This window comes from Neopelma chrysocephalum, unplaced genomic scaffold, assembly GCF_003984885.1.
Source record: "Neopelma chrysocephalum unplaced genomic scaffold, ASM398488v2 Primary Assembly neopelma1_119, whole genome shotgun sequence".
NCBI classification, from domain to species: domain Eukaryota; kingdom Metazoa; phylum Chordata; class Aves; order Passeriformes; family Pipridae; genus Neopelma; species Neopelma chrysocephalum.
The window spans coordinates 3,370,773-3,381,516 of NW_020897781.1; the positions used below are offsets into that span (position 1 = coordinate 3,370,773).

Genomic DNA, 10,744 nt, shown 5'->3' on the forward strand with positions numbered 1-10,744 from the left:
CAACCTCGAGCTGTTCCTGAGGATAAAAATTGTTGCCATAAGAAAACAGCTAATTTAAGAATCCAGTAAAACACTGTGGTCTTTGAGCTATTCTGAAATCCTCCTTGGTGTTCCAGTATGTCTTTTAAGCCTTCACATGTAGCTGGGAATGTGTGGAGGAGCACAGTCAAGGAGGGCAGCATGGGCTTGAGTTGTTAAGTACCTACCAGGGTTCCAGATAGGCTGCATAACCTAGATGCCCTTGATATCCAAAAGGCATTGTCCCTCTGTCCTGCTTATTAAATATGAGCAGCCTGGTTTTCCTGCATGCTCACTTGCCATCTTTTCTCAGGTGCACACGGACCGATCCAACAGATTAAAATGAAACGCACTGTTTTTCTCCAATTCGTATTTCCTTGTGTGAGGACTAAAAAAAAAACCAACAAAATTCTTTCCTTTCCTCTCTTCCAGAGGAGTTTACCTGCCTTGAGACAGTTAACACCAGACTCTGCAGCTTTCATTCAGCAGAGCCAGCAACAGCAGCCGACGACGCAGGCGACGATAGCCACGATCCCATCGGCGGCGGCCGTGCTGCTCAGCTCCTCGGTGCAGCGCTCGGCGGGGAAGGCGACTGCCACTGTCACAAGCACCCTCCAGCAACCTGTCATCAGCCTCACTCAGCCCACACAAGTTGGTGTTAGTAAACAAGGCCAGACCACACCACTGGTACGTGAGCTGAAGTGCAGCCTGAAGTGGTTTAGCTCAAAGGTCTTTGAGCTCTTTAGAGAAACTAGCTACTAGGGAAAAAAGTGTAGTTTAAAATCCGTCTTGATTAAAGTGCTGTTAGGGTTTGTTCTTCCCACGTGATTGTCAGATTATTTACAGTGCTTTTTTTCCTTGTTATTTGCAGGTTATCCAACAGTCTCAGAAAGCAGGGGCATTGATAAGGCCCCCCCAAGTAACGTTGACACAGACACCCATGGTAGCATTGCGGCAGCCACACAGTCGTATTATGCTCACAACTCCTCAAATTCAACTGAATCAACTTCAGACAGGTAAGAGGTCAAGATACCTGGTAAATGCCCTATTTGATAGCATTACCTGAAGTGTAGTTTTGGGATTGCTTGCCAAGAGAAGTTGGCATCCCATCCCTGGAAGTGTTCAAGGCCAGGTTGAATGAGGCTGGGAGCAACCTGGTCTAGTGGAAGGTGTCAAGGTCCTGGAACTAGATGATCTTTAAGGTCCCTTCTAACTCAAACCATTCTGTGATTCTATGAATGTCAGTTCTTAAATGCCCTGGAGCTGTGTGATGGCTTTTGTACTACTGCTAAAATCTTCAGTGTGTAGTGTCGTAGTGGCTGGGGATACACATTCCTCAGGGCATTATTTACAGTCAAAAATTGTTGTGGGTGCTGGAATTGTGTGGGAGGGTCCTGCTTTTTAGGTGAAATGCTGTCAGAAGCTATTGAGGTAAAGTCTTTGTACCAGATCTATTGCCATAACTACCTGTGACTGGCTTGTAAATCTGAACTCTTACTGATGTAGTACAAATCTTGTCTGTCTTGCAGTACCTGTGGTAAAACCAGCAGTATTACCTGGAAACAAAGCTATTGCCACTGTTTCAACACAAGTAGCTGCTGCTCAGAAGAATAAACTGAAAGAACCTGGGGGAGGCTCTTTTAGGTGAGGCACTGGATGTTTGTGCATGTGCTGCCTGGGCAGCTGAACTCTGGGCCTTTCCTGGATGCTGCAGTGGTGCTGAATCCAACTGGGGAAACTCACAGTAACCTAGAGGTGGATTTTCTGAGGGCAGGTTTGCTTCTTCATTAAAGACTTCAACAGACAATGCTGGACATATTTGTGCCAGACTGGTTTTAGCATTTAGCTGGCACTAAACCTCATAAACAATTCGTGCCCAGACAAGCTAATGGAATTCATTCCTTCACTTCTCTCAGCTCTGCTTGAATTATTTGGATGTACAACCTGTCTTAGTGATGAGGGCAGATTATTATTGTTTTGTGGTAGTGATTTGTCTGGTCTCTTGTTTCTTAAGGTGTTGAAACAATTCATAAGAAAGGATCTTGAAAAAACGGGAACTACAAAATTAGTGCTCTTTGAAATGAAAGGAGTAATTTCTCATTTGCAATTAAATTAGTTTTATCATGTAAGAAAAGCAAATCAAATGCAAAAATAAAAGTATTCTGGTTTTGTGGAATTGCTCAGGAATTGTGGAATTCATTCCATGCAGCTGTGGTATTGTAGCAGTGTGCACAGATAGGCACTAAATATTATAATACAGTATTATAATAAGTTTTCCTTTCTTTAAGGGATGATGATGACATTAATGATGTTGCATCAATGGCTGGAGTCAACCTGTCAGAAGAAAGTGCTCGGATATTGGCAACAAACTCTGAGCTGGTGGGCACATTAACAAGGTCCTGTAAAGATGAAACCTTCCTTTTCCCAGCACCTTTACAAAGAAGGATATTAGAAATAGGTATGTTGTTTTATCTTGAACATTAATTAAACAAATTTTACTACTCTTGGGTTTAATTCAAAGCATTTTCCATGGAAATTGATTGGAATGGTTTAAAGTTGCTGGAGTTGTTACCTTCTGATATTTTCTGGTATATTCTAATACTTATGGGCAATCACTTGGCTTATGAAAGTAGAATAGTGTCAAGGGGTAGCAAACCTATAGAGTTGTCTTCTAAAGTGATGGCAATCACCACAAAACTACTGGATCTGGTTAAAATTCTGACTATAAATTGATACAGTGTAACAAACATGACATAAACAATGAAATAAACTCAGAAACACTTTTATCATGTTTACTTAGTAATTTAGAGTTGATGGTGAAACAAAAAGCAATCTTGAATTATTTGTTATACTGTAGTATACAGCATTTGTTAATATATAGTAAATTTTGTTAAACTAATGTAAATTTTCATGTGTATGCCGTTTCCTATTTGATGCTTATCTGAGCAATACCCAAAAGCATTATTTTGAAAAAGGCATTTAAATTTCCATGGCTGAGAATGACCTCACGTTTAGCTCTGTTGCAACATATTTACTTACAACTGACTTCTGTCCTGATTGTAGGTAAAAAACATGGAATAACAGAAATCCATCCTGATGTAGTTAGCTACGTATCGCATGCTACACAACAAAGACTACAAAACCTCGTGGAAAAGTTATCAGAGACTGCTCAACAAAGGAATTTTTCTTACAAGGTAACTGTATTTAATTGCACAAACAAAGTGGCAAAATTGCATGAATTCAGCAGGCTGTCGTGCTGGCTGTAATGTGGGAGTTCAGGTGTTGTTTATTTTCTTTGACTGATTCATCTGCCATTAAGTTATTAATACACATGGGTGACTAGAACTTTTCAACTTGCGTATACAAAATGGTTTTAAGACAAATGCTGAGAAACTGTGCCCCTCCCCTTTATTCATTATGTCAAATGTTTAGAGTCTGAGTGATTGTACAGTCAGACAGACAGATAAAAGCACTACTTTGAATTCTCAAGAGACTGTTATGTGACAGATGTGTGTTCTTAATAGATGCAAATGCCTGAGCAGCATTTAAAAAAGCCACACAGCTCTGTGAAATATGTTTGAGAGGTTAAAGCTGTGATGATATTAGTTTAGAAGTCAAAATCTGATGATTCATGGACTAGAACAAAATGCTTTTAAGAGTTCTAGCTGGTTTGACTGGTGTAAATATACACCTGCTATTTGTCTGCGAAGGACACTGAACACTGGAGCTTTGAATGTATATGTTCTCCCCCAGTACAGTACAAGTTAACAGCTTTGTTTTTAAGAAAGTAATGAGAAACATATTTGCTGTGTTTTCAGGATGATGAAAGATACGAACAAGCAAGTGACGTTCGGGCACAGCTCAAGTTCTTTGAACAGCTTGATCAAATAGAAAAGCAGCGTAAAGATGAACAAGAAAGGGAAATTTTAATGCGTGCAGCAAAGGCAAGTGCTTGGATTTCACACGTGGTTGCAAAGTGTCATTTTTGACATCAAAACAGCAGAGTTTCTTTTCCTTCTAAAACACTTGCAGTGAAGGGAAAGACTAATCTTCAAAGATGGAACTTGATGAATGTGTTCTTAACTAGAACTCAGTTTTGCTTTTCGTGGTAAAGCACATGAAACAGCTTCTTTACCAGTCCCATTGCATGGTCCCAAATTAAAGTAGGCCTTAGAAGTTAGTTTTTGCATTTTGCATTATGAAAAAGATGAATTTATAGCTTGGTACTCTTAAATGCAATAGAGAGGTTTATAGGTGTTTTGGAGACTAGAAATAGAACTCAGAAAGATTTTTACAAGTTGGAGAAATACAATAAATAAGAAGCAGTTGATGTAAACATTAAACTTTGTGGGTTTTACTCAGTGAATATAGAATGAATATGATTAGATAAGAGCACCCTAGAATAATTCACAAAACAACCTAAGGCTTCTGTTGATTTCATGATCCAGTATGAATTGATAATGTCAAAATCCAAATTTATTTTGTTGTTGGTCTAAAGAATGGGTGGGATTAACAAGAGTCAGGGTTTGATTGGACAAGAGGAAATGGCCTCAAGTTGCGTCAGGGAAGGTTTAGATTGGATATTGGAAACAGTTTCATCACCAAAGGGGTTGTCAAGCCCTGGAACAGGCTGCCCAGGGCAGTGGTTGAGTCACCATCCCTGAAGTATTTAAAAAACATGTACATGTGGCACCTGGGGACATGGTTTAGTGGTGGGCTTGGCAGTGCTGGGGAAACGGCTGGACTTGATGTTCTTACAGGTCTTTTCTGACCTAAGCAATTCAGTGATTCTAAAAGTATGACACACACAAGGAATTGCAGGTGCCCAGGAAATGGGCAGTTGCTGATGTAAATGGTCTGTGGGTCAGTCAGCTGCAGTTTATTCGAACAGGAGCCTGACCTGTATGTGTAGGTGTAGCAGAAAGATCTGTTCTGAATAAGTGCATAGTTACACAGCAAGGGGAGGAATTTTTCCAAAAAGTACAGGTCTTATTCCTCTTTTCATATGCAAAGTGTCTGTACCCAGACCTGTGTAATTTGTCTCTTGTAATGGTTTTGTTTAAGGTATGAATGCCTGGCTATTCCTTTGCTATCTTTAACAAAGCAGAGAAAGGGGATGCTTTTTGAAAAAACCATAAGAAGCAGGAAAAATTCTTTTAATTTTTAAAAATTGCTTTCCCCCGTTGCCCTCTCAGGGAGTGGTAGGTATTCCCCACTTCCTGCTGGAGTTTAGGAAAAGCTTTCATATGCTGTGTAAAACTTACAACCTTTAACTACTTATGTAACTGAATTAATTTTTCTTTCTTTTCCTCCAACCATTTCATGTTCATCCTTTGTCAACACAGTCTCGATCTCGACAAGAAGATCCAGAACAGCTTAGGTTGAAACAGAAGGCCAAGGAGGTGAGTGTCAACCTTAACATGAACTTTTATTTTGGAAATTGAAAAGAAAATAATGAACTGTACTTGTTCTGGCAAATGCAGATGCAGCAGCAGGAGCTCGCCCAGATGAGGCAGAGGGACGCCAACCTGACTGCGTTAGCTGCCATCGGCCCCAGGAAGAAAAGGAAAGTCGACTCACCGGGATCTGGATCAGGGACAGAGGTACAGTATCATGGTCATCTCTGGTTTTGCTGCCTCTGTGCCAACCTCTCTGTTCAGAGCTTTTTCCCGAGTTTGTGGAAGCTTCCTGAGCAGCACAAGTGTGTTTTGAGTTCAGATTTGCTCACTCCAAGGCTGGGAGCGGTTTTTAGTGTCTGCAGAGTGGCGTAGGGAATAAAATTTGCGTAGTCACAACTCTGTGTTTTGGTCCTCCATAGTTTTTGGGAAGATGTTTTTGTGGTTGTAGCCAATCTAACTAAGAGTGCAGAGTAATGCTGCTCAGGTAGGTGGGGTGATAGAATTGAATCACTGCTAAGTTTGACAGCAGGAACTTCGAGTTGTAGAACTTGCCTTTCTGAAGATTTCTTTCTTCAGCCATTGAGTTGCCTTAGTTTTAGCATCTCCACAGCAGATCAGTTTGACCAGTTCCATCTGATTATGGTGTTCTTGCATATCCTTGGTGTATTGTACTGTTGAATCTGGCCCTTCAAACATTTCTCTGCAGATTAAATATCGGAATGCTCAGTGTCTGATTCGTTTAATATTAATTTACATTCTGGCAGAGGACTATCTACTGTATTTCTAAACAAATGAATAAACATGAAATGATATAAAATTGCTTTCTGTGTGAGACATTCAATGTGGGATTTCTCCACTGTTTAAAAAGAACAAAATCTTCTTGAAAATTGTCATTTGTTGGGCCGAAAGCTCTCTTCATTATTTGAGAATTTTTCCCTGTGGGGCTTTTTGCCTGATGGCAAGTGACAGGATAGTAATAGTTTAATAATTCTGTTTATTATTCCTTGAGCATTCTGAATTTTCAGTGCTACAGCATTTGTACTGTAGAAAAGCCTCAAAAGAGTTTACCTTGGTTTATGCTGAATTTCTAGAAGCGATAATTTACATGTGCTTGATATAAAATGTTAGAGAACAATCTGAATACTAGTAAATGTTATTTTTGTTTGTAAAGAAATCAAGCCTCTTGAGCATCTTTTAAAGTAATTTTAAGTTTTGAAATATCCTAAAGTGTCTGTAACTGATAATAAGACTTATTTTTATATAAGCTGACAAATAACTGTATTAAAGGTTTATAAATGTGGTTTAAAATTATGAAAATTGCAGAATGGGGCACTTTACAAAGATAGATGTGTACACAAATGAAGTTGTCTCAGAGGAATATGCTGAAGTACCTCATGCAGAGTTAATGTTGGCATTGCTTCCTCCTGCATGCTCAGCTGTGCCACCTTAATGGTCTGTTAATGTCACTTAGGTTATGGGATGTATTTTACATCTACTGTGAACACTTGTTTGTATTTCATCTAAATCTGACTAATTTAGTTATCCTGGATTAATCACTTACTGGTTAACCAATTAACTACAGGTTCCCTGGAAATCTAATCTTTTTGTCTGTTTAATTAAGAACCAGCTGCCTTTGATCTGATACTCACAGCTGTGCTTTTGCTGCTGTGTCACTTGACATTTTTAAATTGGGCTCCACTTGTCACCATTTGTATGCAGTTTGTGGTTAAGGCATATTACAAGAAGTGTGGAAAATAAGGTTTGTCATTACTTAGGCACAGATTTGTAAATGCAAGCTTTTGATGTCTAGGAATACTGAATCTTAATTACATGTAAAATCACTTCTAAGTAGTAGTTGCTCTGTTTTGTTTCCAAATTCAACAAATCAGTTTGCTGTCAGTTTTAGAGTTTTATGTCCATGTGATTTTACTGGAAGTTACCAAAAAGCTTTTTAACTTACTCCATGCCTTATAGGAGTAGCATAGTCTTTAAAGACTCCTGAAATTTTACCTTTGCATTTAAAGTATAATAGTCTACAGAATAAAATCAGGCTTGAGTTTCTACTAAAGGATATTTGAAAACCAAAAATAAACCCCTTACAGCCATTCTTTCTATTGTCCAGTAATCATATGTATGGATTTGAGAAAATCTAGTTAGCATCCACTGCTCTCCTGCATCTTCTAATTTCCATTGAAGTTGGTGGAAATTAGGGACCTGAGTTGTGCAGGTGCCTTAAAATATCCCTTTGAACATCCAGCCTTTAAGCAGTTCTCAGTACAGGATTTTGGTGATTTGATGTTTGCTGGGTCAACAGGAAAGTTGCTTGAGAATCAAAACTCTGACTTCACTGCTGGCAGTGTGATGAAGCAACTTCACCTGTGCTGAACAGTGTTCTGCTAACCTAGAGTGATCATTTCCAGTGCAAGTTTAGGTTGGTTTCCTAATAATTTACACTGATCCTAAATACATTATTTTCACATGTTAAGTGTGAGCTTCAGCAGCTGATTCATGTGGCTCATGCATTAATCTAAATTTTGACTTTTTTAAGTCCAGGGTATTCTTGTTCAGAAAAGTTTTCTAAAATTATCCAAGCAGATAAATCTTTTCTTAGTAGTGGAGTGTGTTTGGACCTTCTGGTGTCACTAAGTGTCAAAGTTCCATTAAAAAAAAAAAGGAAAGAGAAAATCATTCTAGTAAACTAAATTGGAGGTAAAAAAGAACCTATACATGAGCCACAGAATTGTAACCTGTTCCCAAAAGAATCCATTATGTAGGTGTAAATAACCTGCCAGCAACAGGCGGCTGCCCGAAAGATTCCCGGCTTTAAAATTGAGGGAAAAGGCTGGATTTCGGTCTGCGCGCGCCATCTGCCGGTCACTGGGCGGTACTGCAGCCTGAGCCGGGAGCGACAGTCCCTGATCCCTGTCCTTGCCGGGCCGCTCCTTCCCTGCCCTCACTGCTCCTTAGTTTTAGACAAGAGTTGCATTAATCGCACGTATCCTGTCAGAATTGTGTTTTCTGCAAGTGAAATTGCCCCGGAGTTGGCCCCAGCAGACTTGCTTTACATCTCACTTGCATTACACAGAGTGCATCCGAAGAGCTGAAGGATGGGGGTATCTCTAAAGATAGCAAACAATTTTTTCCCTTATGTTTTTTCTGCTTTTTTAAAATGACAAATATAATAATATACTACTTGTTTATCTTGCCACTTTGTGTGGGAAACTGCCAGTGTATAGCAGAGGGATGAGTGATGCTGAATGATGGAGAAGCATTCAGAGATCATTAGAGAACGTCAGGGAAGTTGCTTCTAAATGTAGTTCCGAGCTTGGTTACAGCTGTTGTCACCAAAAGGAGAGCTCATGGCACCCTGCCATGGAGACTGGGGGGATCTAGGACATTACTCAAGGCCTCCCAGTCCAGGGAATAGGACTCTTTCCCAGGTCATCCAGAACTCCAGGGCTGCCCTGGGGATTTCTATGCTGGTGTTGTGAAGAATTCTGTCCCTTTTGTTTGGGTTGGTTGTTGGGATTGCCTGTCCTTAGTGCCTTCCTGAAAATACAAGCTGTGCTTTGTGTTGGTTTTTTTTTGTCTGTATTAAATATCACCGAAAACTTCTAATTGTTCAACTGTTGTTATAAATAAGTTGTTATAAATAAGAATTAAATAGAAAATCTCTAATCTGGTAGCATAAAGCTTCGTGTACGTAGTCACTTAGTCCTTACCTCACCTGTTTTCTCTGAAAAGTTTTGGAATACCTGGGAGCATGGACTGATTTCCCTGTTCTTCTCACTTCCAGGGATCTGGTTCAAGTGCAGCAGTCCCAGGCAGCTCTGGAGTTGGAACAACCAGACAGTTTACGCGACAAAGGATAACGCGGGTGAACCTCAGGGACCTCATATTTTGTTTAGAAAATGAGCGAGAGACAAGCCATTCACTATTGCTATACAAAGCATTCCTTAAGTAAAATGGAAAAGATCAAGGTATTTTTGACGGAGAGACGCCTGAGGACATTTTTTAATATATTTGCAAATTACGCCTTTTTGTAACAAGCAAATGGGATATTGTTTAAAAAACAACCACCTCTTTACATGGAACAGTTTTATATTCCTGTTTATAAATAAACTCTTCAGTATGAGAGAAATACATTTCTGTAACAGTGAGGATACTTACAAGGCCTGTGGATACTATAAAAGGACAATTAAATTTTAACTCATCTCTTGATTGAGTGGCCTTCTTGCCAAACAAGCCATATATAAAGACTGATGGAATCGTTTAGCAAATAACTAGCTACCCTTTGTCAGCCCTGTAGCAGTTTCAACATTAATTGTTCATTTTAGTTCAGTTTTATTCAACTAAATCCATGATATAGGCATATGTCTACAGCAGATGACCTCATTTCATTTAGCTTTTTTTTTTTTTTTAAAACAGTCAGTTAGCAAAGCAAACTGATTTTTAAAGAATATTTATCTTTCCCCAAAATGCTCAAAATCTAGAGGGATATACAGTTAATTTTAAACATAACCTCAATTTTAATCACATTATTGCTTATTAGAGGCCCTGAAATCCCATAAAGGAGGGTTACTTCTGAATGTTATAGCAGCATCTGTAAAAATGCATTTTATTTGCTATAGTTTGTAAAGCTGTAAAGTTAAAAAAGGAAAAAAAGGAAAAAAAGAGAAACCTTTTCAGCATAAATATATTTTACTTGCACTGTGTTTTTTAGCTAAAGTGAAAGCTTAGATTAAATAAAATCAAAAGTTGAGAGGAATCATCAAAAGACTGTTTCTCAGTGTGAATCAAGTGTCGAAAAATGGTTGGTGTATTTTGTCAGTAATTGTACATAATTTTTGGCACATAACATAAAAATGGCTATGTAAACTATAATTATTTTGCTAAAAGACTGTATGCAAGCTGTGGGCCTACTTTAAAGATGTCCAGAGCAAAGTCCCTTCTTTGTACCTATTTTTTTATTACAAATATACTAATTGGTTCTTTATATTTTCAGAGGTTATTGTATTAAATTGTCTATTGATAGTACTTTTATGACTGTAAATACTTTGGCTTTCTTTGTGTGAACTCTCATGGTAGAATTTAACTCTCTTGCGTGTAAACTGAATGCTGATCAGTATTTTTATCAACACCTGACAACTGTTACACCCCTTTTATTTTGTCTTTTAGGAAATCCTGTCTTTCCATTTTTTTTTCATGTAAATTTTGCACAGTTACTTGTTCATATGTAAATATTTTACTTTCAAAAATGAAGTTTTTAATTGCTATTGTTTTATATAGGATTGAAAGAAAATTAACTCCTTTATTAAAAACAAATT

The 10,744-nt window shown here is 38.5% G+C and overlaps 1 protein-coding gene across 2 annotated transcripts in view; it reads left to right on the forward strand.

Annotated features, from left to right (window-relative positions):
* Positions 1-10,183, forward strand: part of TAF4 (TATA-box binding protein associated factor 4) — a 36,334-nt gene extending 26,151 nt beyond the window's left edge. Inside the window, exons 8-16 of one of the 2 annotated variants that reach the window (XM_027697461.1) lie at positions 451-705; positions 890-1,034; positions 1,548-1,662; positions 2,307-2,476; positions 3,082-3,212; positions 3,837-3,962; positions 5,364-5,420; positions 5,502-5,621; positions 9,214-10,183. In XM_027697461.1, coding sequence (XP_027553262.1) covers positions 451-705; positions 890-1,034; positions 1,548-1,662; positions 2,307-2,476; positions 3,082-3,212; positions 3,837-3,962; positions 5,364-5,420; positions 5,502-5,621; positions 9,214-9,381 — 1,287 coding nt within the window. In that variant the 3' untranslated portion in view covers positions 9,382-10,183. Of the gene's footprint in view, positions 1-450; positions 706-889; positions 1,035-1,547; positions 1,663-2,306; positions 2,480-3,081; positions 3,213-3,836; positions 3,963-5,363; positions 5,421-5,501; positions 5,622-9,213 lie in introns of those variants that run through there. The other variant, XR_003536537.1, reaches the window with a different exon arrangement.
* Positions 10,184-10,744: the final 561 nt, after the last annotated feature.